The sequence below is a fragment of the Mauremys mutica genome, chromosome 15 (assembly GCF_020497125.1).
Source record: "Mauremys mutica isolate MM-2020 ecotype Southern chromosome 15, ASM2049712v1, whole genome shotgun sequence".
NCBI lineage: Eukaryota > Metazoa > Chordata > Testudines > Geoemydidae > Mauremys > Mauremys mutica.
The window spans coordinates 36168207-36190429 of NC_059086.1; the positions used below are offsets into that span (position 1 = coordinate 36168207).

General features: G+C 69.3%; 3 protein-coding genes and 3 non-coding genes across 6 annotated transcripts; 1 reads left to right on the forward strand and 5 right to left on the reverse strand.

Annotated features, from left to right (window-relative positions):
- Nucleotides 1-788: 788 nt before the first annotated feature.
- On the forward strand, nucleotides 789-5597 carry LOC123350467 (trans-1,2-dihydrobenzene-1,2-diol dehydrogenase-like). Its single transcript, XM_044989085.1, has 7 exons — nucleotides 789-917; nucleotides 1261-1372; nucleotides 1769-1932; nucleotides 3121-3373; nucleotides 4522-4646; nucleotides 5002-5152; nucleotides 5467-5597. Exons 1-7 carry the CDS (start codon nucleotides 828-830, stop codon nucleotides 5577-5579), a joined length of 1008 nt encoding a protein of 335 aa, XP_044845020.1. The 5' UTR covers nucleotides 789-827; the 3' UTR covers nucleotides 5580-5597.
- Nucleotides 5598-7195: 1598 nt separating this feature from the next.
- Nucleotides 7196-11630, reverse strand: RPL13A (ribosomal protein L13a). The gene is made up of 8 exons (XM_044988788.1): nucleotides 11543-11630; nucleotides 10748-10820; nucleotides 10039-10104; nucleotides 9487-9588; nucleotides 8641-8726; nucleotides 8397-8456; nucleotides 7618-7740; nucleotides 7196-7318 (listed from the first exon to the last, which is right to left on the reverse strand). Exons 1-8 carry the CDS (start codon nucleotides 11555-11557, stop codon nucleotides 7232-7234), a joined length of 612 nt encoding a protein of 203 aa, XP_044844723.1. The 5' UTR covers nucleotides 11558-11630; the 3' UTR covers nucleotides 7196-7231.
- LOC123350696 lies at nucleotides 7866-7947 on the reverse strand. The gene has a single exon (XR_006573803.1). It is a non-coding gene; the product is annotated as a small nucleolar RNA Z195/SNORD33/SNORD32 family (small nucleolar RNA).
- LOC123350687 lies at nucleotides 8527-8596 on the reverse strand. Its single transcript, XR_006573795.1, has one exon. It is a non-coding gene; the product is annotated as a small nucleolar RNA SNORD34 (small nucleolar RNA).
- On the reverse strand, nucleotides 10594-10673 carry LOC123350697. The gene has a single exon (XR_006573804.1). It is a non-coding gene; the product is annotated as a small nucleolar RNA Z195/SNORD33/SNORD32 family (small nucleolar RNA).
- A 1964-nt stretch (nucleotides 11631-13594) lies between the features above and the next one.
- On the reverse strand, nucleotides 13595-21571 carry LOC123349757 (trans-1,2-dihydrobenzene-1,2-diol dehydrogenase-like). Its single transcript, XM_044987930.1, has 7 exons — nucleotides 21428-21571; nucleotides 19873-19984; nucleotides 19316-19479; nucleotides 15587-15836; nucleotides 14703-14827; nucleotides 14424-14574; nucleotides 13595-13911 (listed from the first exon to the last, which is right to left on the reverse strand). Exons 1-7 carry the CDS (start codon nucleotides 21515-21517, stop codon nucleotides 13802-13804), a joined length of 1002 nt encoding a protein of 333 aa, XP_044843865.1. The 5' UTR covers nucleotides 21518-21571; the 3' UTR covers nucleotides 13595-13801.
- Between the last annotated feature and the right edge of the window lie 652 nt (nucleotides 21572-22223).

Below are 22223 nucleotides of genomic sequence, written 5' to 3' on the forward strand. Positions count from 1 at the left end.
TGGAACAAGTTGGGCCGGGCCGTGGGGCTCTCAGCAGCTTGGCTGGGTGGACCCTGCCGGACTCTTCACCCCAGTGCCAGCCCGCGGAGGGGGTCTGCAGTTGGCAAGGGGCGCGGGGGGGGGGGGCGGACTCGTGGCCGGGGGCCACGGAGAGGGGGAGGGGGAACCTGGGGGGATCACGACTTGGTCTCGGAGGCCATGGGACCAGGTCCACGAAGGGGTCACACCCAGGAGACTGGTTCCAGGCTGGGGCACAGAGCAGCCCCTGTGGGTCTGTGACACCCATAACCCCCCACCCTGGTGAGACACCCCATCCCCTTAGCCCTCCCCCCCCGGTGAGACCCCCCCCATCCCCTTAGCCCTCCCCCCCCCCGACCCCGAGACCTCCCCACCCCACCTCCCCGGCTCTGGTGATCCCTGTCCCCTTTGCTCACCCACCCCAGTGACCCCCTATTCCTTCACCCACACCCCCAACCCGGTGCCACAAATTGAGGCCATAGCGGGGTGGGGGTGGGGGGGGCAGTGAAGGAGAAAGAGATGGGCAGAAATCTCCCCCCGTCTCCCATCCCCTCATCTGTGCCCTGGAAGGGGGGGGGCTGATTCTCCCCAGCCACCCCCCCCCTCCCGTCGAACCTGCCCCATGCGCAGTGACCTAGGGTGCGCCACTCCGCCCCGGGCCGCCCCACCCCATCCCGCCCCCACGCCTGAGCAGCTGCTCAGCCGGATCCACCATGCAGCAGCCCAGCCTGGAGCAGGAGAGACGTCGCTGTCCCCCGCAACCCCCAGGAGCCGAGACCCGCCCGCAGCCCAGGCCACCCCCCAGGGCCATGGCCACCCGCTGGGGCATCTGCTCTGCCGGCAGGATCAGCCATGACTTCCTGGTGGCCCTGAAGACCCTCCCGGCCACGGAGCATCAGGTGTGGGAGAGGCTGCAGGACGCCGGGGTTCCATCCCTGGCTCTGGGAGGGGAGGGGAGGGGGGTCTAGTGGTTAGAGCGGGGGGCTGGGAGACAGGACGCCTGGGTTCCATCGCTGGCTCTGGGAGGGGGGGTCTAGTGGTTAGAGCAGTGGGGTCTGGGAGTCTGGATGCCTGAGTTCCATCCCTGGCTCTGGGAGGGGAGTGGTGTCTGGTGGTTAGAGCGGGGGGCTGGGAGCCAGGACGCCTGGGTTCTTGGCTCAGTGCTCGCTGACTGGGAGGGGGGTTAGTTCTGGGGGCACCTGGCTGCCTCACCCCCACTTTAACCCTCCCCCCCCCCTCCAGGCTGTGGCCATCGCGGCGCGTGACCTCGCCCGGGCTCAGGATTACGCCCAGAAACACGGGATCCCTCGAGCGTACGGGAGCTACGAGGAGCTGGCGCGGGACCCCAACGTGGGTGAGTCCCCCCGGGGACCCCCATGGGACCTGACCCAGAGAGAAACCCCTGGGGGGCAGGACATGGAGCCTTTCCCCTCTATGGGGCACCGGCTCCCACCCGGCCCCAGGGCAGGGACTGGTTGCTCGGGGGGGCGGGCAATGGGGCCCGGGGCCTGTCCCCTCTGGGGACAGTGTGTGTGTCCGGGGATATCCTTGGGGCAGGCTGAGACCCCCGAATGTGGGGACTGATCTGGGAGGGGTGAATGGCAGCACGAGGGATGGCCAGGAGCCAGGACGCCTGGGTTCTCTCCCTGGCTCTGGGAGGGGAGTAGGGACTAGTGGTTGGAGCGGGGGGGGGCGGGGTTGGGAGCCAGGACTCCTGGGTTCCACCCCCATTTCCCACCTCCCGTGGCAGACGTGGTCTACGTGGGGGTCATACACCCCGAGCACCTGCCCGTGGGGCGGCTCTTCCTGGGGGCCGGGAAGCCGGTGCTGCTGGAGAAGCCCCTGGGGATGAACGCGGCGGAGGTGAGGGAGCTGGCGCAGCTGGCCCGGAGCCGCGGGGTCTTCCTGATGGAGGTGAGAGACCCCCCCCCCGAGCCCCCCTGCAGCCCGGCGCCCCCCAGCACCGCCCTGGGGCATCGGGACCAGGCCTGACCACCAGGGAGAGCGCCCCCTGCTGAGCCCCCCACGTCCCCCCGCAGCCCCCTGCTGAGCCCCCCACGTCCCCCCGCAGCCCAGCGCCCCCTGCTGAGCCCCCCACGTCCCCCCGCAGCCCAGCGCCCACCGCCGAGCCCCCCACGTCCCCCCGCAGCCCAGCGCCCCCTGCTGAGCCCCCCACGTCCCCCCGCAGCCCAGCGCCCACCGCCGAGCCCCCCACGTCCCCCCGCAGCCCAGCGCCCCCTGCTGAGCCCCCCACGTCCCCCCGCAGCCCAGCGCCCCCTGCTGAGCCCCCCACCCCCCCGCAGCCCAGCGCCCCCCGCTGAGCCCCCTACGTCCCCCCGCAGCCCAGCGCCCCCTGCTGAGCCCCCCACCCCCCCGCAGCCCAGCGCCCCCCGCTGAGCCCCCTACGTCCCCCCGCAGCCCAGCGCCCCCTGCTGAGCCCCCCACGTCCCCCCGCAGCCCAGCGCCCCCTGCTGAGCCCCCCACCCCCGCAGCCCAGCGCCCCCTGCTGAGCCGCGCCCGGCGTGGGATGAGGGTGACGGTCCCGGGGGAGCTGCCGGGGGACGGGCCCCGACAGGCTGCAGCCGGCCCCGCCCGTGAGCCGGCCCCGAGGGGACCCAACCCGGGTCACGGGTGCCGAGGGAGGGGTGGAGCCACCCCCGATCCGGTTCTGGGACAGCGCCCCCCAGCATCGCCGTGGGGCAGCACTGACGGGCAGGGGCCAGCGCCCCCCCGCCGGGCTCCCCGCCCCCCGCAGCCCAGCACCCCCCCGCCGGGCTCCCCGCCCCCCGCAGCCCAGCACCTCCCCGCCGGGCTCCCCAGCCCCCGCAGCCCAGCGCCCCCCTGCTGGGACCCCTGCCCCCCCCGCCGCCGGGCCCCGCAGCCCAGCGCCCCCCCACCCCCTGCTGGGACCCCCGCCCCCCCGCAGCCCAGCGCCCTCTGCTGGGACCTCTGCCCCCGCCCCGCTCCCCAGCGCCCCCCGCATGGCCCCCCCCACCCTGCAGCCCAACGCCACCTACTTAGCCCCCCAGCGCCCCCCCCCGCTTGAAACCCCGCCCCCCGCTCCCCAGCGCCCCGCACTGATTCTGCCCCCGCCCCCCCCAGGCCTTCTGGACCCGCTTCTTCCCCATCTCGGAGCAGATCCGGCGGCTGCTGGCCCAGGGGGCGCTGGGCGAGGTGCAGCTGATCTCGGCGACCGTGGGGCACCCCATGGAGAACATCCCCCGGCTGGTGCAGAAGAAGCTGGGGGGCGGCGCCATTCTGGACATCGGCTGCTACTGCGTCCAGCTCGCCAGCATGGTCTTCGGGGGGCAGCGGCCGGAGTCCGTCCTGGCCTCGGGCTTCCTGCACCCCTCCGGTACCGGGGGGGGGGGGGGGGCGCCACCAGGGCTGGGGGGGAGGGGCGGAGCTGCAGGTCAGGTGTGAGGGGCATTGGCAGGGGGGCCGGACTCAGGGGTACCAGTGGAGCAGGAAGGGGGGGCTGCAGGTTGGGCATGAGGGGCACTGGTGGGGCAGGGGGCAGGACTGAGGGGCACTGGCAGGGCAGGGGGGCAGGACTCAGGGGCACTGGCAGGGCATGACTCAGGGGCACTGGCGGAGCAGGGGAGCAGGACTCAGGGGCAGGGGGGCAGGACGGCAGGACTCAGGGGCACTGGCAGGGGGGCAGGACTCAGGGGCACTGGCGGGGCAGGGGGTCAGGACTCAGGGGCACTGGCAGGGCAGGGGGGCAGGACTCAGGGGCATGGGCAGGACGCAGGGGCACTGGCGGGGCAGGGGGACAGGACTCAGGGGCACTGGCGGGGCAGGGGAGCAGGACTCAGGGGCATGGGCAGGACTCAGGGGCACTGGCGGGGCAGGGGGACAGGACTCAGGGGCACTGGCGGGGCAGGGGGCAGGACTCAGGGGCAGTGGCAGGGGGGCAGGACACGGGGGCAGGGGGGCAGGACGGCAGGACTCAGGGGCCCGGGCAGGGCAGGGGGGCAGGACTCAGGGGCATGGGCAGGACTCAGGGGCACTGGCGGGGCAGGGGGGCAGGACTCAGGGGCATGGGCAGGACTCAGGGGCACTGGCAGGGCAGGGGGCAGGACTCAGGGGCACTGGCAGGGCAGGGGGACAGGACTCAGGGGCACTGGCGGGGCAGGGGGGCAGGACTCAGGGGCAGTGGCAGGGCAGGGGGGCTGCAGGTCAGGGGGCAGGACTCAGGGGCACTGGTGGAGCAGGACTCAGGGGCAGGGGGGCCGGACGGCAGGACTCAGGGGCACGGGTGGGGCAGGGGGGCTGCAGGTCAGGCATGATGGGCACTGGCGGGGCAGGACTCAGGGGCACTGGCAGGGGGGCAGGACTCAGGGGCACTGGCAGGGCAGGGGGGCAGGACGCAGGGGCACGGGGACAGGACTTAGGGGCACTGGCGGGGCAGGGGGGCAGGACTCAGGGGCACTGGCAGGGGGGCAGGACTCAGGGGCACGGGTGGGGCAGGCCTGAGGTGCTGGTGTTTCCGTTTCCCAGGTGTGGACGAAACCACCTCGGTGATCCTGAACTACGCGGGCCGGCGCCAGGCCGTGCTGTCCTGCACCATGCGCATCGAGCTCCCCAACCAGGCCTGGATCTGCGGCACCAAGGGCTCCATGGAGGTGCGGGGGGGGGGGTACAGAGGGGGCAGCGCCCGGCCTCCTGCCCAAGGGGAAGAAAAAAGACCCGAAAAACTGTCCAGGAACCAGGACTCCTGGGTTCTCTCCTCGCTTCTGGGAGGGGAGTGGGTTCTAGTGGTTAGAGGGGGGGGGGAGGGGGCTTGGAAGCAGGACTCCTGGGTTCTCTCCCTGGCTCTGGGAGGGGAGCGGGGTCTAGTGTTTAGAGCAGGGGTGACTGGCAGCCAGGACTCCTGGGTCCTCCCCTGCTTCTGGGAACAATGTGTGTATGTGGGGGGAAGCTGGGTCAGATCCTATGGGGGAGCCCACTATTAACCCTTTCTTGCCTGTACCCTCCTAGCTCCCTGCCCCCTGGTACGCCCCCACCACCCTGATCGTGAACAACCAGCGCCACGAGTGCCCCCTGCCGCCCCCCGCCCAGCCCCTCAACTTCTCCAACGGCACCGGCATGCGCTACGAGGCCCAGCACGTGCGCCAGTGTCTGCTGCAAGGTAAGGGCCGGACGCCAGGGTTCCAGCCTCTGCTTGGGGGGGGGGGGGGGAGGGAGAGCCAGGACTCCGGGGTTCTCTCCGCGGCTCTGGGAGGGGAGTGGGGTCTAGTGGTTGGAGCGGAGGAGCTGGGAGCCAGGACTCCTGGGTTCTCTCCCTGGCTCTGGGAGGGGAGTGGGGTCTAGTGGTCAGAGGAGGAGCCCAAAGCTCCAGGGTCTCTCCGGATCTAGCAGTAGCAGCCGGCAGCTTGCTCAGCCCCTGGCTGGGGCACTGCCCGGGGAAGCTCACAGCCCCAGCTCAGGTCTCTCTCCCCGCAGGCCTGAAGGAGAGCCCCATCATGAGCTTGGCCGAGAGCGAGCTGGTGGCCTCCATCGTGGACGAGGTGCGACGGCAGCTGGGGGTGACCTACAGCGAGGACCAGCAGGGCTGAGCGGGCCGGGGGCCAGGGGGACCCACCCGGGAGTCAATGCAGAGGCTGCAATAAACGAGACCCTGCCCAGCTGTGCTGTGACTCCTTGAAACAGAGCTGGGGGGAGGGGGGAAGCACAGGACACCTGGGTTCTTTGCCCGAGAACACACATTGATCTTAAGGCCCCCTCCCAGCTGAGATCAAGGCACCTATTTTAGGCAAACACCCCCTCCCACCCCTCGTGGGTGTAGCTACTCCCAGAGGAAAGGGGAGGGGAAACACACCCTCTAACTTCACAATGTTGCCATCTCCGCACCCCACCAGCAGGGGGCGATGCCCCCCCTAAATCCCAAGGCCCCCAGGCTGGGGGCAGAGCAGGGCAGAGGCATCACCTCAAGGAGAGGAAAAAACCTGCCTCAAGCCCGCAGCCCAGCTCTGGGGTCACCGCATGCGGGACGCCCGGGGGAAGCAGCGACTGAAGGGGGGCGGGGGGGGGATTGAGAATCAGCCGCCCCCGCGCTTCCCCCCCAGCCGGCCGCTGGGCTAACAGAATCGGCGAGTCGGAGCAGATTGTGGGAGCTCTGGGCCTGGCCCTGGGGTGACGCTGCGGGATCCCCCCCCCCCAGCCGGCGTTCGCCACTCAAGGGGGCGGATAAATCGCGGAGGGGACGAGTCGAGGATCAGAAAAGCCGCCCGAGCGCGAGAGGCACCAGCTGGGGAGCTGAGCTGAGCCCAGGGATGGGGGACTTGAACCCTGGCTCTAGGCACTTTGAGAACAGGGCTCCCACGGTGCTTCCCCCCCGGGGGGGGCACAGCCTAGGCCTGAGATTTCCATGGGGGGGGGGGCTACCCCTGCATTCGAAATCTGTTAGGGATCCACCCATGAAAAAAGGGCAAAACCCCCTGGCCTGCCAGAGCCACCAAGCAAGGCAAGAGAAACTCCCGCGGGGGGGGGGGAGGGGGGGGTTAACCCTTGGAGCCCCCCCCCCACGGCAAACAGGACTGAAGCCAGGGCAGCCCCAGGAGGTCAGACAGGGGGCAGAGACGCCCCTTCCCTCCTAAGGATTTACGAAGAGAAGCGGCCCAGAGCCACTGGATTAATCGCCGTGTCCTCGGCAGGCTGCTGGCAAGAGGTGGGGAGGGGTTTGGCCAGGGTTTGGGGGTGCCGGGGAGCCCCGCAAAGAGCTCAAGGCATTTCTCCCCGGGGGCAGCCGCCAGGGCTGCGGAGCGAAGGCCCCACGGGGGAGGCGCCCGCGAAGCGCTCGAAACCCCGCGGCGACCCGGGCTGCGCGATGGGAACTGGGGCAGCCCTCGGCGAAACGCCCCCGAGACGCGGCCCCCACTGCCGGCAAAGCGGAGGGGGGAGCCGGGTAACGACGGGAGGGGAGAAGCCACCGGCACCGGACGGGCGAGAAAGCCGGCAGCTGGAAGGCGAACAGCGCCGGGGAGCCGCCGTCGGCTCTGCCGCCCACGCGGTGGATTTCCAGCCCAGGGCCGCTCAGCCGCGGGTTCGTTCTCTGCCCCGTGCGCCGCGGGACGGGGATTTCATCGGCCCGGCCGAGCCCCGGAGCGTCCCGGCTGCCCAAGCCAGGCGGCCGGAGCTGGGCCCCGGGAAAGACACACGCTGGGGCCGGGGGGGAAGTGGAGGGGCTGGTTTTATTGAGGTTCCCGGCTCAGACCAAGATCCCGAACTGCTTCAGCACGTCCGTGTACCTGGCGATCTTGCCTTCCACGTTCTTCTCCGCCTGCTTCCGCAGTTTCTGGAAGAGACGCCCCGGGAAGAGGAATCAGACCCCCATGAAATGAGCCCAGCCCCCTGCGTGTGTGTGTGTGGGGAGGGGGGGGTATACGGGGACCCGGCGCTGGAATGCGGCGCCTCTGGGGTGGGGCACTGGGGCTGGTCATATGGGGAGCCCTCGCCCGGTGCTGAGATGCAGCCACCTCGGGGGCAGTGCATGGAGCTGGCTATGTGGGGACCCCCCCCCGGCCAGTGCTGAGACGCGGCTCCTCTCAAAGGGGGGCTGTTTGAGGCCCCATGACCCCCCCCAGGGACACTCACCGTCAGCTTCTTCTTCTTGTTGTAATGCAGCTTGGCCTTCTCCTTGCGTTTCTCCTCCAGGGTTGAGGTGATGGCTTGGTACTTCCAGCCAACCTCATGGGCCAGGCGCCCCAGGAAGGCGAACTGCAGGGGAGAGACGGGTCAGGAGAGAACCCAGGAGTCCTGGCTCCCGCCCCCCCCCCCCGCTCTAACCCAGCAGCCCCCTTCCTGCAGGATCCCAACTAAGCCAGGCTGTGCAGTGCCCCCAGGTGGTCTCAGATGGTAGTGCATGTAGGAGGTTGTCTCATGGTCGTGAGACTCAAAGAGAAGTGAGTTAGCATCACCGACCGCCCGAGGTGCCAGCTCCCGGCGCAGGGTAGGGCACAGCTGCCGGCTGGGTGTGGCCAGGGCATCATTAGACAGATGGCACCGGCACTCAACAAGGCCGTTCCACGACTGGTCGCTAGCTGCCCCATGATATCAAAGACCAAGGAATCATGTGGCAAGTAGTCCCACAGGTTAACACCACACGGCCTAATAAACAGCCATTCATCAGAGGTAATGGGGTCTCCAATATCATGTGGCCACCAGTTCCCCTCACTGGCAAATGAATTTATTGCCTGGGAGTTTGCCCTGGTATCACGTGGCAAGTAGTCCCATGGGTTAATGACTCCCCCCGAGTTTTGCCTTGGTTCTGACGGGCAGTGGAACTTCCTGCCTCATGACGGTGCCGCCTTCGATCTGCTTTCAACCTCCCGCCCCTGCTCCCGCGCGGAAAGGGGGCTCTGGGAGGGACGTACCTTGCGCGTCGGCTTCAGGCGTACGACTTTCAGAGCAGCGGGTACCACCATCCGTTTCCTCTGCGTGGGGGGAGAGGAGAGGGTTACGGGTACGAAGGAGCCGGGGTGCAGGGCAGAGGAGTGTGTCTGGCGTGTCTCAGGGTCAAGATTTTTCTCATCCAGCATCAAACAATGTAGGTAGATGGAACATCATGGACACGGGGCCCCACCAGCCCCCCCCCCGGCCCCCAGGGGGCACCGTTACCTTGTCGTAGGGGGGCGGAATCCCATCAAAGACCTTCAGTCTCTCCAGGGCGGCCTGGCCTCGCTTGGTCTTGTGGGGCAGCATCCCTGCAGGGAGAGGAGACCATGGCTGCGGCCATGACGCACTGCGCTGTGGGCCTCTGCCCCCCCAGGCTCTATAGGGGCGTGGCCGGGACACACCGCACTGGGGGCCTCTGCCCCCCAGGCTCCACAGGGGCGTGGCGGGGACACACCGCACTGGGGGCCTCTGCCCCCCAGGCTCCACAGGGGCGTGGCGGGGACACCCTGCACTGGGGGTCTCTGCCCCCCCCCAGGCTCCATAGGGGCGTGGCCGGGACACCCTGCACTGGGGGGTCTCTGCCCCCCCCAGGCTCCACAGGGGCGTGGCCGGGACACACCACACTGGGGGCCTCTGCCCCCCAGGCTCCACAGGGGCGTGGCCGGGACACACCGCACTGGGGGCCTCTGCCCCCCAGGCTCCACAGGGGCGTGGCGGGGACACACCGCACTGGGGGCCTCTGCCCCCCAGGCTCCACAGGGGCGTGGCGGGGACACACCGCACTGGGGGTCTCTGCCCCCCCCCAGGCTCCACAGGGGCGTGGCGGGGACACACTGCACTGGGGGGGTCTCTGCCCCCCCCCAGGACACACTGCACTGGGGGTCTCTGCCCCCCCCAGGCTCCACAGGGGCGTGGCGGGACACACTGCACTGGGGGGTCTCTGCCCCCCCAGGGCCCATAGCAGATGGATGGATCATGGTGTGGCCCAGGTGCCCTGTGCTGTGGGTCTCAGCCCCCCAGAGAACATCAGTCCCCCCTGTACTGTCCCCAAGCGCTGGGGGTCGTTACCTCGGACCGTGCGCCAGAAGATGCGGCTGGGGGCGCGGAAGTGGTAGGGCCCGCGGGACGGGTTGGTGTTCATGCGCTTGCGGAGGAAGGCCAGGTACTTCACTGGAACGAGAGCGGGGCGGGGTCAGCGATTCTCCCGGACGCCTGGGTCCCAGGCCCCCCTCCCTGGGCCTCGGTTTCCCCTCCCACCCTCAGGGTACAGAGCTCGTAAGCCAATCAGGACAGGGTCTGTCTCTGCCTGGGTCTGTGTAGCGCTCAGTTCCATAGAGGGGTCCCGCACCCCAGGTGCTGGGGGGGGAAATCTGTACAGCCCCTGACACCACCATAATACTGTGGGGCACTGCCCCCTTCCCGGGGAGAGCTCTCTGCCTGCAACAGACAACGTGGAGGAGGAACTGGTGGCAGGCAGCCCAGTACCCAAACTGCAAGGGAAAAGGTGGATCAGAAAAGGACCCAGGAGTCCTGGCTCCCAGCTCCCCCTGCTTTAACCACCCCCCCTCCACCACCCCAGCACTGGGAGAGAACCCAGGTGTCCTGGCTCCCGGCACTCACGTTTGTTGCGGTAGAAGTTCCCGGAGATGTTGATGCCCTCACATCTCACCACCACCACCTTGCGCCCTGGGAGGAAGGCAGAGCGGGACGTTAACGGGGCCACGCGGCCAGTGGGGAGCCCGGGCCCAGCGACTCGGGGGGGGGGGTCCAGGCCACGCAGGCCCAGCGCTGCCGGGGGTCAGCGGCTGAGCTGGGGTCTTGCCACGCAAACGATGGGGAATGGAGCCCGTCGCCGTGGACTCAGGCCGGGGGCGGTAGGAGAGGCAGAGGAGACTGGAGCATTTAATAGCAGGGTCCGGAGACCCACCCTTAGCAAGGGGGCATGGATCTAGGGAACCCAGGAGTCCTGGCTCCCAACCCCCTGCTAGACCCCACTCCCCTTCCAGAGCCAGGGAGTGAACCCAGGAGTCCTGCCTCCCCCCCACACTCTACCCACTAGACCCTGCTCCTCTACCAGAGCCAGGGAGAGAACCCAGGAATCCTGCCTCCCCCCGCTAGACCCCGCTCCCCTCCCAAAGCCGGGGAGAGAACCCAGGCGTCCTGGCCCCTCGGGGAGCAGTCTCAGATGGTAGTGCATGGACGGGGTGTTCTCACGGTCGTGAGACTCGAACACCGAGAGCATCATCACAGACCCCCTCCACCGGAGCAGGACCCAGGCGGGGGGAGGGGTTCCCAGGCTTGGGGGGCGCCCCCCCCCAGCAACACTCACCCAGCAGGACCTGCTTGGCCACCATGGCCGCCAGGCGCCCCAAAAGGTGGCCGCGTCCATCGATGACCAGAACCTGGGGGGAGAGGGGTGAACGGGGAGGAAGGTCATTGGTTTGGGGGGTCCAAGGTCCCACCTCATTGGGTGACCAGGGGGTGCTCGTGCTGGGGAGGCGCCAGCCAGCTCTGGGGTCCCGCCACTGGGGGGGGGGCTGGCACCCTTCTCCCCCCCCCCCCAGCACTAGGATCCCACTGGGGGGCTCGACGTACCACTACAGGAGTCTCGCTTCTCACAAAGTGGAAGTTCCACTTAACCCCCCCCCCCGCTTCTTTCTGCCCAACCCGATCGTCTCCCCCACACCCCAGGGCCCCCCCCAACCCCTCAGCACCGTTTCAGCCCCCAGCTCCCCTGCCCCTCCACCCTGCCCCAGGGCCCCCCCCAGCTCCCCTCCCCCTCCCCCCTGCCCCAGGGCCCCCCCCCAGCTCCCCTGCCCCTCCACCCTGCCCCAGGGCCCCCCCCAGCTCCCCTCCCCCTCCACCCTGCCCCAGGGCCCCCCCCAGCTCCCCTGCCCCTCCACCCTGCCCCAGGGCCCCCCCCAGCTCCCCTGCCCCTCCACCCCATCCACCCCCCCGCCCCAGGGCCCCCCAGCTCCTCCTCCCACCCCACACCCCCCAGCTCCATCCCCCCCTTTGCCCCCCGCCCGCCCCGAGGCTGCCCCCATGTCCGCCCCCCACGTGCCCCGCCCCGGGGGGGGCCCCCACAGGCCCCGGGGGGGGGGGGTTCGGGCCCCGCGCGCACCTTGAACTCCGCCATGCTCGCCGGCCGCACGGGAAAGAGGCTCCGCCTCGCACAGGCCGCGGGGTCTCCCCTTCCGGCGCGCAGGGGCGGAAGTGAGCGCGGGACGGGCGGGAAGTGAAGGCGGCTCCGGGGCCGCCATTAAGGGCTCCGCGTCGACGGAAGTGACGTAGGCTGAGGAAGGGCGGAAGTGACGTAGAAGGAGACCGCAACCAGGGGAACCAGAGGCAGACCCAGACCGGAAGTGACCTCGGTAGCCGTCCAGAACGCCGCCATGTTGGGCACCCAAACCGGAAGTGGTGACAAACCCGCCGAAAGGGGCGGGGCCCAATCAAGCCCCGCCCACCTCCTGATATTCTCTTATGTAAATGAGGGGAGACCCCCCCCCCCACACCAAATAATCCCACAGCGAAGGGGTCACAGGAAGTGGGACCCCAAAACGCCCCTCCCCCACCCGAGGGGCTCCTCAGTCCAGACTGCCCCCCGCCCCTCCCCCGGCCCTGCAGCCCCCAGAGCTGGGCGCAGCGTCGCCCCCGGGCCGGATCCAGAGGCCAAACCCCCTCCCTGCTCCCAGGCGGGGATCCCCCGTCAGCCCCGGGTGCGGCTGGGTCCTCCCCTCCCCCCCACCCCAAATCTGTCCCGGCTGCCCAGGGGGGCGACCCCCAGCCCGGGCCTGCGGCCGGCCGGCGTCCCCTGCTCCCGCACGGACACGTCGCCCTAGGAAAACGCCCCCAGCGACCCCCTGGCTCCGTGTCCCTGCCCCGGCGTCACTCCCCCCCCCCCCACTCCCCCATCGTGTGGCCGCGGGAAACGTGACCGGGGACGATGTTCTGGTGTCGATAAAAGCTGGGAACTAGCGCAGGTGGCAGGGGACTCTCGCCCCCTTCCTAACACTCAGTGGCACCAGGAAGGGGACGGGTGGATGGGAAATCAGGACCCTGAGACTCACAGTCCCCAGGAACAGGACGGGCTAATCGGGGAGTCAGGAGGCCGGGGGGGGTCCCCTCCTCCGTGTGAGCTGGGATTGCCTGGGTCAGACAGAGGGGGGCCGAGCTGGGCCGGGGAGTGGAGCTGGGCCGGATCCAGCGGGGCCAGAAAAGCAGCCCAGGGAGCAGGTCAGTGCTGGGAGCAGAGTCCCAGACGCAGCCCAGGGAGCAGCCCTGTGCTGGGAGCAGAGCTGCAGCAACCAGAGCCAGCGGGGCCAGAGGAGCAGCCCAAGGAGCTGGAGCCGAGGCAGGGTGGAGCTGGAGCTGGAGCTGGAGCTGTCCGGAGCCGGGTGCAGTGAGCGGCTGGGGAGAGCGAGGGAGACCCTGGGCAGTGGGCCCAGCGCAGGGAGACGCCCCCACCCTTGGGGCCCTGCAGGCCAGACTTGGAGGGGGATCGTAACCCCGACGGGGCGGGGGCGACGCTGGGAAGAAGGGTCCTGCCACCCCGAGCCTGAGGGTGTGTGGCCACCGCCAGAGCGAGGGTCCGAGCCGCAGCGTCCCTGCAGCCCCGCCAGGGCCTGGGCCGTGTGAGGAACAGACTGAACGGCCCTGACATCCCAGAGACGCTGGTTGTGACGTCCCCCTGCCCCAGAGCGGGGTGACGGGGTTTCCTTTAACCTTCCCCATCTTTGCTTTATTTTGTATGAGCTGCTGTTTCATAAACTGTAGGTGCTCTGAACTCTACGTAATGATCAGTGGGTCCGGGAAGCATCCGGTGCAAAGAGAGAGCCCCGGAGTGGGGACACCCTCGCCCCTGTCCTAAGTGACCACGACAAGACTGGGGGTCGAGCCCCCAGGGATCCGGGGCCCAGCCTTGCCGGGGTTACGAGGACTCTGCCGCACGGGAAGGAGGAAGGGGAGCCCTCGGGGTCAGGCAGGCCTCTGGGTAAAGGGAGTGGGAGCGAGGACTCAGATCCTTTCACCAGCCAATCCCACCGGGGCGGGTAGGAGCCAGGAAAGTTCCCCACAATAGCGGGATCCTTCCCGCTTCTTACACCGGGCCCAGGACCCCGCAGGAAACGCCCCCGCTCCATGGCGCTGCCCCAGGCACAGGGACGCAGTCGGGACGCTCCGTTAGCCGGGTTTTAATCCATTTCATGGGCTCATTTTCCAGTGTCCTCAGGGTTTTTTTTAACCACCGCGTCGCCCGGCACCACGTCAAAGGCCACACAGCAGCCGAGACCTGTTACCTCCCCGCGGCTGCTCCTTGCACCCTCCAATCGCATCCAAAACACCGGGCTTCCCGGCCCCGTCGCCCATGCCCGGGCAGCGGGGGTCAGGCCCGATCCTGGCTGTACGTCACCCCCACCTGCCGCCGCACCTCGTCCAGGATGGAGGCCACCAGCTCGGAGTGAGCCAAGCTCACCATGGGGCTTTCCTTCAGGCCTGGGGGGTGGGGGGAGGGGTGTCAGTACGGGAGGTGCTGCGAGCCTCCCCGGAGCAGTGCCCCCAGTTGAGGACTCCAGCACTTCCCCAGCTGCGCTGGGGACCTTCCCCCCAGCAGTGCCCCCCGCCGGACACGCCAGGCGCTGCGACCTTCCCCCCAGCAGTGCCCCCCCACTGGACACGCCGGGCACTGCGACCTTCCCCCCAGCAGTGCCCCCCGCTGGACACGCCGGGCGCTGCGACCTTCCCCCCAGCAGTGCCCCCCCGCTGGCTCCGCCGGGCGCTGCGACCTTCCCCCCAGCAGGGCCCCCCCGCTGGACACGCCGGGCGCTGCGACCTTCCCCCCAGCAGTGCCCCCCCGCTGGACACGCCGGGCGCTGCGACCTTCCCCCCAGCAGTGCCCCCCCGCTGGATACGCCGGGCGCTGGGACCTTCCCCCCAGCAGTGCCCCCCACTGGACACGCCGGGCGCTGCGACCTTCCCCCCAGCAGTGGGGGGAGCACCCTGGTTACCTTTCAGCAGACACTGGCGCACGTGCTGGGCCTCGTAACGAAGCCCGGTGCTTTTGGGAAAGTTATGGGGCTGGGACGGGGGGGGCAGGGAGAACTCCTCGTGCTGCCCGTTCACCACCAGCTCAGTCGGGCTCCACAACTCGGACGGGAGCTGCCAGGGGAACAACGAATCCAGTGGTTAGAGCGGGGGGGTGGGGCTGGGAGCCAGGACTCCTGGGTTCTGTCCCACGCTGCGGAGTCCCCAGCCCTCTGCGTGCCTCAGTTTCCCCCCTCAGGCACCTGGATGATGCCCTTGGTGCCGCTGATGGCGGCCTGGTTGGGCAGCCAGGTCAGCATGGAGCAGGTGATCACGGCCTGGCGCCTTCCCCGGTAGTTCAGGATGATGGACGACGTTTCATCAACGCCTGGGAAGGAGAGAACAGGATGGGAGCGTAGAACCAGCCCCGCCGGTGCCCCTCACTCCCGACCCGCAGCCCCTGCTAGCCCAGCCCTGCCCCCCCCCCGCCCTGCCGGTGCCCCTCACTCCCGACCCGCAGCCCCTGCTAGCCCAGCCCTGCCCCCCCCCGCCCTGCCGGTGCCCCTCACTCCCGACCCGCAGCCCCTGCTAGCCCAGCCCTGCCCCCCCCGCCCTGCCGGTGCCCCTCACTCCCGACCCGCAGCCCCTGCTAGCCCAGCCCTGCCCCCCCCCCGCCCTGCCGGTGCCCCTCACTCCCGACCCGCAGCCCCTGCTAGCCCAGCCCTGCGCCCCCCAGCCCCGCCGGTGCCCCTCACTCCCGACCCGCAGCCCCTGCTAGCCCAGCCCTGCCCCCCCGCCCTGCCGGTGCCCCTCACTCCCGACCCGCAGCCCCTGCTAGCCCAGCCCTGCCCCCCCCGCCCTGCCGGTGCCCCTCACTCCCGACCCGCAGCCCCTGCTAGCCCAGCCCTGCCCCCCCCGCCCTGCCGGTGCCCCTCACGCGCTACCCGCAGCCCCTGCTAGCCCAGCCCTGCCCCCCCAGCCCCACCGGTGCCACTCACTCCCGACCCGCAGCCCCTGCTAGCCCAGCCCTGGCGCGCCCCGGGCCTGCCGGTGCCCCTCACTCCCGACCCGCAGCCCCTGCTAGCCCAGCCCTGCCCCCCCCCAGCCCTGCCGGTGCCCCTCACTCCCGACCCGCAGCCCCTGTTACCAGTGGGGTGCAGGAAGCCCGAGGCGAGGACGGACTCCGGTCTCTCCCCGAAGATCATGGTGGCGAACTGGACGCAGTAGCAGCCGATGTCCAGCAGGGCGCCGCCCCCCAGCTCCTTCTGCACCATCCGGGGGCAGCCCGAGAGGGGCGCCCCGAACTCGGCCCTCACCACCTTCACCTCCCCCAGCGCTCCCTGGGAGAGCAGGGAGTGGAGCCGCTCCGAGGCTGGGAAAAATCGGGTCCAGTACGCCTGGCGGGGGGGACACACACACACACACAGGGGAGTGGGTCCTGGGGGCGCCGGGCCAGGTCCAGAGACTCCCCCATTCGCACTCCCCCCCACCCCCCGCTCAGCTCCCTCGTGCCGCGTAAACCACTAACGGGATCTGTACTCGGGCGCGGCCAGAAGCCGGCTCCTCTTGCGAACCGGAACCTCCTTTGGGCGGCCGGAGCCTTAGGTGTGAGCTCAAGGTGTCGAAGGGCGACACGTTACAGAGGGGGCCACACCGCCGCCCTGCAGACGGGCCCCGGTAACACCGCAAGGCAGTACCGGAGGGGCACCGCGCGGGTAGATCTTAGCCCCGTCCAAAGCCCTGGTCCCCATAACTGTTTTACCCCCATAAGGAGAAGAGATCTGTGATGGGATGGTAGATGGGTGGGATCTGAGTTACTACAGAGAATTCTTTCCCGGGTGCTGGCTGGTGAGTCTTGCCCACATGCTCAGGGTTTAGCTGATCACCATATTTGGGGTCGGGAAGGAATTTTCCTCCAGGGCAGATTGGCAGAGGCCCTGGAGGTTCTTCGCCTTCCTCTGCAGCGTGGGGCACGAGTCACTGGCTGGAGGATTCTCTGCAGCTTGAGGTCTTCAAACCACGATTTGAGGACTTCAATAACTCAGACCTAGGTCAGGGGTTTGTTCCAGGAGTGGGTGGGTGAGATTCTGTGGCCTGCGTTGTGCAGGAGGTCAGACTAGATCGGGGGTCGGCAGCCTTTCAGAAGTGCTGGGCCGAGTCTTCAGTTATTCGCTCTGATTTAAGGGTTCGCGCGCCGGTCATACATGTGAACGTTTTTCGAAGGTCTCTTTCTAGAAGTCTATGATATAGAACTAAACTATTGTTGTATGGAAAGTAAATCAGGTTTTTAAAATGTTTAAGAAGCTTCATTTCAAATTAAATTAACATGCAGAGCCCCCCGGCCCGGTGGCCAGGACCTGGGCAGTGTGAGTGCCACTGAAAATCAGCTCGCGTGCCGCCTTCGATCTGGTTCGGCTAGTAGCCAAGCGATCCTTGTTTCAAGTCTGAGCCAGTGAAAGAAGTTATCAAAAGAACCACGGGCGCCGCCTGGCAACGCCCGGGAAGAAACCGGGAAACCAGACCGGACAACCTGGGGAATCGGAATCTTTTCTCTCCGCTTTGTTTGCGGCAAATGAATTAAAGGCAGTTTAACGGCCGGGTTCCTTTCTGACATTCCTGCCCTGGATTGTCGGGCTGCGTTTTATTTGAATGGCAGGAATGAATTTTGCATTTCTTCCTCCGGGAATCCGGTGGCTTTTGTTTCCGTTTGCTGTGAGGGTGACACGAGCAATATATTATATGCAAACCAAACCCAGATTGGGTCGCCCGTCTAGGGTGAGCAGATGTCCCGATTTTATAGGGACAGTCCTGATATTTGGGTTTTTTTTCTTATACAGATGCCTATTACCCTCCACTCCCGTCCCGATTTTTCACACTTGCTGTCTGGTCATCGTATCCTCATCTCAGGGTTATTTCCTCCTCATAACACAAGAACCAGGGAGTCACCCAATGAAATGAACAGGCAGCGGGTTTAACACAAACGAAAGGAAATATTTCTTCACACGGCGCACAGTCAACCTGCGGAACTCCCTGCCGCAGGATGTTGTGAAGGCCAAGACTAGAACAGGATTCAAAGGAGAACTAGATACGTTCATGGAGGACAGGTCCATCAGTGGCTATTAGCCAGGCTGGGCAGGGATGGGGTCCCTACCTCTGTTTGCCAGAGGCTGGGAATGGGCAAAGTGGATGGATCCCTTGACGATCCCCGGTCCTGTTCACTCCCCCTGGGGCACCTGGCACTGGCCCCTGCTGGCAGACAGGACACTGGGCTGGATGGACCTTTGGTCTGAGCCGGTCTGGCCGTTTTCCAAACGGGCGATCACCGGGACAAGGCGAGGTGCGAACGACGCGTACGGTCGTTTCGACAAAACCGTTTCTTTCTGGGTCGGTTTCTAGACAAGCCGTTTCTTTCGGAAGATTTCTCCTGCCCTGTCCACTGACCGTCTGCCTCCCCCCGGGGCTGCTAACGTGGGTCCTCGCAGCTCTCCCGCCGGCCAAGCACGGCTCTCGCGAAGCTGCCCTGGTTTGCACGGCAGAGCGAATTCCCCCAGCCCCAGACGCCCGCTTGAACTAGGGAGCTGGCGGCTTTCCCAGGCACTGTGAACCCGGGGCCTTTTCAAACGTACTCGTAAGTGCAGGGTGGGCAGGAGGCGCTGGGCTGCGGGGGGCTCATCAGGGGGCACTGGGCTGCAGGGGGATGTGGGGGGCTCGGCAGGGGGCGCTGGGCTGCAGGGGGACGCTGGGGGCTCGGCAGGGGGCCCTGGGCTGCGGGGGGATGTGGGGGGCTCGGCGGGGGGCACTGGGCTGCAGGGGGCTGGGGGGCTCGGCAGGGGGCGCTGGGCTGCAGGGGGCTGGGGGGCTCCGCAGGGGGCGCTGGGCTGCAGGGGGCTGGGGGGCTCGGCAGGGGGCGCTGGGCTGCAGGGGGACGTGGGGGGCTCGGCAGGGGGCGCTGGGCTGCGGGGGGACGTGGGGGGCTCAGCGGGGGGCGCTGGGCTGCCGGGGGATGGGGGTCTCAGCAGGGGGTGCTGGGCTGCAGGGGGCTGGGGGGCTCAGCAGGGGGAGCTGGGCTGCGGGGGGACGGGGGGGGCTCAGCAGGGGGCGCTGGGGTGCAGGGGTGGGGGGCTCAGCAGGGGGCGCTGGGCTGCAGGGGGTGGGGGGCTCAGCAGGGGGCGCTGGGCTGCAGGGGGTGGGGGGCTTGGCGGGCGGCGCAGGCCTGCGGGGGGCCGTGGGGGGCTCAGCAGGGGGCGCTGGGCTGCGGGGGGTGGGGGGCTCGGCAGGGGCCCATGGGCTGCTGGCGGCTCAGCGGGGGGCGCTGGGCTGCGGGGGGGTGGGGGGCTCAGCAGGGGGCGCTGGGCTGCGGGGGGACGTGGGGGGCTCAGCGGGGGGCGCTGGGCTGCAGGGGGCTCAGCGGGGGGCGCAGGGCTGCGGGGGGACGTGGGGGGCTCGGCAGGGGGCGCTGGGCTGCAGGGGGTGGGGGGCTCGGCGGGGGCGCTGGGCTGCGGGGGGTGGGGGGCTCGGCGGGGGCGCTGGGCTGCGGGGGGACGGGGGGGCTCAGCGGGGGGGCGCTGGGCTGCGGGGGGACGTGGGGGGCTCAGCAGGGGGCGCTGGGCTGCGGGGGTGGGGGGCTCGGCAGGGGGCGCTGGGCTGCAGGGGGCTCAGCGGGGGGCGCTGGGCTGCGGGGGGGTGGGGGGCTCGGCGGGGGGCGCTGGGCTGCAGGGGGTGGGGGGCTCGGCGGGGGGCTCAGCAGGGGGCTGCGGGGGGACGTGGGGGGCTCGGCAGGGGGCGCTCTCCCTGGTGGTCAGGCCTGGCCCCGATGCCCCAGGGCGGTGCTGGGGGGCGCTGGGCTGCAGGGGGGCTCGGGGGGGGGTTCACTCACCTCCATCAGGAAGACCCCGCGGCTCCGGGCCAGCTGCGCCAGCTCCCTCACCTCCGCCGCGTTCATCCCCAGGGGCTTCTCCAGCAGCACCGACTTCCCGGCCCCCAGGAAGAGCCGCCCCACGGGCAGGTGCTCGGGGTGTATGACCCCCACGTAGACCACGTCTGCCACGGGAGGTGGGAAATGGGGGTGGAACCCAGGAGTCCTGGCTCCCAACCCCGCCCCCCCCTCCAACCACTAGTCCCTACTCCCCTCCCAGAGCCAGGGAGAGAACCCAGGCGTCCTGGCTCCTGGCCATCCCTCGTGCTGCCATTCACCCCTCCCAGATCAGTCCCCACATTCGGGGGTCTCAGCCTGCCCCAAGGGTATCCCCGGACACACACACTGTCCCCAGAGGGGACAGGCCCCGGGCCCCATTGCCCGCCCCCCCGAGCAGCCAGTCCCTGCCCTGGGGCCGGGTGGGAGCCGGTGCCCCATAGAGGGGAAAGGCTCCATGTCCTGCCCCCCAGGGGTTTCTCTCTGGGTCAGGTCCCATGGGGGTCCCCGGGGGGACTCACCCACGTTGGGGTCCCGCGCCAGCTCCTCGTAGCTCCCGTACGCTCGAGGGATCCCGTGTTTCTGGGCGTAATCCTGAGCCCGGGCGAGGTCACGCGCCGCGATGGCCACAGCCTGGAGGGGGGGGGAGGGTTAAAGTGGGGGTGAGGCAGCCAGGTGCCCCCAGAACTAACCCCCCTCCCAGTCAGCGAGCACTGAGCCAAGAACCCAGGCATCCTGGCTCCCAGCCCCCCGCTCTAACCACCAGACACCACTCCCCTCCCAGAGCCAGGGATGGAACTCAGGCATCCAGACTCCCAGACCCCACTGCTCTAACCACTAGACCCCCCCCTCCCAGAGCCAGTGATGGAACCCAGGCGTCCTGGCTCCCAGCCCCCCGCTCTAACCACTAGACCCCCCTCCCCTGCCCTCCCAGAGCCAGGGATGGAACCCAGGAGTCCTGAGTCCCTGTTTCTGGAGGGTCCCTTGAATGCCCCCCCAGGATCCCCATTAGTCTATTCTCAGTCTTCCCCCAGACCCCTCCCACTACAGCCCCCAGGATCCCTCTGAGCCATGGGCTGGGCCCCCCAGAACTCCCCCTGCTGGGACCCCCCCAGATTTCCCCTGTCGTCCCCCCCCGATCCTCCTCGCCTGGGGGGGTCCCAAGGCCACCAGGCCACCCTGGCTGCTTTTCCCAGCCTGGCAGGTGCCCCAGTGGGTGGCCACGGCCTGGGGCTGGCGGGGGAGGGGGCGGGGGGGGAGGGGCTCGGTGCCAGAACTGGAACAGATCCAGATCCCGCGGGGGGGGGAGGCGGGGGCTGGTGGGGAAAGTCCAGCCTGTGAACTCTGGACCGCAGGGCTGGATCTGCGCAGCTCCCGGACGCCTGGGTTCCGCGGCCCTTCTGAGAGCGGAGCGGTGTCTAGTGGGTAGAGGGGGTTGGGAGCCACTAGACGCCCCCCCCAGCCCTGCCGGTGCCCCTCACTCCCGACCTGCAGCCCCTGCCCCCCCCAGCCCTGCCGGTGCCCCTCACTCCCGACCCGCAGCCCCTGCCCCCCCCCAGCCCTGCCGGTGCCCCTCACTCCCGACCCGCAGCCCCTGCCCCCCCCAGCCCTGCCGGTGCCCCTCACTCCCGACCCGCAGCCCCTGCCCCCCCCAGCCCTGCCGGTGCCCCTCACTCCCGACCCGCAGCCCCTGCCCCCCCCAGCCCTGCCGGTGCCCCTCACTCCCGACCCGCAGCCCCTGCCCCCCCCAGCCCTGCCGGTGCCCCTCACTCCCGACCCGCAGCCCCTGCCCCCCCCAGCCCTGCCGGTGCCCCTCACTCCCGACCCGCAGCCCCTGCCCCCCCCAGCCCTGCCAGTGCCCCTCACTCCCGACCTGCAGCCCCTGCCCCCCCGGCCCTGCCGGTGCCCCTCACTCCCGACCTGCAGCCCCTGCTAGCCCAGCCCTTCCCCCCCCAGCCCTGCCAGTGCCCCTCACTCCCGACCTGCAGCCCCTGCTAGCCCGGCCCTTCCCCCCCCCAGCCCTGCCAGTGCCCCTCACTCCCGACCTGCAGCCCCTGCTAGCCCGGCCCCGCCCACCTGATGCTCCGTGGCCGGGAGGGTCTTCAGGGCCACCAGAAAATCGTGGCTGATTTTGCCGGCGGAGCAGATGCCCCAGCGGGTGGCCATGGCGCTGGTGTGGGGCGGGGGCGGGGGGGTCTCTGGGGCCGGACCCAGAACCCGCTGGGCAGGGAGGGAAAGTCACTGGGAGCCCCGCCCAGCCTGCAGCTAGCTCCGCACCACTCCCGGACGCCTGGGTTCTCCCCCCCCCCACCGAGCTCTGGGAGGGGAGGGGGGGCTGGTGCTTAGTGCCGTGGGGGCTGGGAGCCAGGACTCCTGGGTTCTCTTCTGGGAGGGGAACGGGGTCTAGTCATTAGAGCAGGTGTGGGGGGGGGCTGGGAGCCAGGACTCCTGGGTTCTCTTCTGGGAGGGGAACGGGGTCTAATCATTAGAGCAGGTGTGGGGGGGGGTGGGGGCTGGGAGCCAGGACTCCTGGGTTCTCTCTCTAGTAGTGGTTCTGACCCGGGGGACGAATGAAACCCAACCCCGAGTTCTGTGCGCCCCCCCCCCCGCTAATTTGGGGACCCTTTACAGCAGCCAGGAGAGCTGAGCTGGGGGGAGCAGCAAATATCTGTTTCTATCGCAAGCAGGGGCCGGGCTGTTCCCACAGACTCTGCCCCCCCCCCCCGCAGTGTCCCTTCTCTCCCCGTTGGGATCATTTGGCTAAGCCTGGGGCACCCCGGAGACTCCTCCCCCCCCCCCCATTGGCAGCGTCCTCCCGCGCTGGCTGTGGCTTCCCACCGTTATCCCCAGAGTCGGGGGAGAGAGTCAGCTG

What these genes read in the sequence shown, in the direction of transcription:
- LOC123350467 (XM_044989085.1), top strand. Translation starts at nt 828, where the DNA reads ATGGCCACCCGCTGGGGCATCTGCTCTGCCGGCAGGATCAGCCATGAC. An exon ending in GCGGGGTCTTCCTGATGGAG is followed by an intron (nt 1,933 to 3,120) that starts GTGAGAGACCCC and finishes CGCCCCCCCCAG; the next exon opens with GCCTTCTGGACCCGCTTCTT. An exon ending in GCGCCAGTGTCTGCTGCAAG is followed by an intron (nt 5,153 to 5,466) that starts GTAAGGGCCGGA and finishes CTCTCCCCGCAG; the next exon opens with GCCTGAAGGAGAGCCCCATC.
- RPL13A (XM_044988788.1), bottom strand. An exon ending in CTTCTGGCGCACGGTCCGAG is followed by an intron (nt 8,727 to 9,486) that starts GTAACGACCCCC and finishes CTCTCCCTGCAG; the next exon opens with GGATGCTGCCCCACAAGACC. An exon ending in GCCTGAAGCCGACGCGCAAG is followed by an intron (nt 7,741 to 8,396) that starts GTACGTCCCTCC and finishes TCTCCCCTGCAG; the next exon opens with TTCGCCTTCCTGGGGCGCCT.
- LOC123349757 (XM_044987930.1), bottom strand. Translation starts at nt 21,517, where the DNA reads ATGGCCACCCGCTGGGGCATCTGCTCCGCCGGCAAAATCAGCCACGAT. An exon ending in GGCGCGGGACCCCAACGTGG is followed by an intron (nt 19,480 to 19,872) that starts GTGAGTCCCCCC and finishes CTCCCGTGGCAG; the next exon opens with ACGTGGTCTACGTGGGGGTC. An exon ending in GCGGGGTCTTCCTGATGGAG is followed by an intron (nt 15,837 to 19,315) that starts GTGAGTGAACCC and finishes CCCCCCCGCCAG; the next exon opens with GCGTACTGGACCCGATTTTT.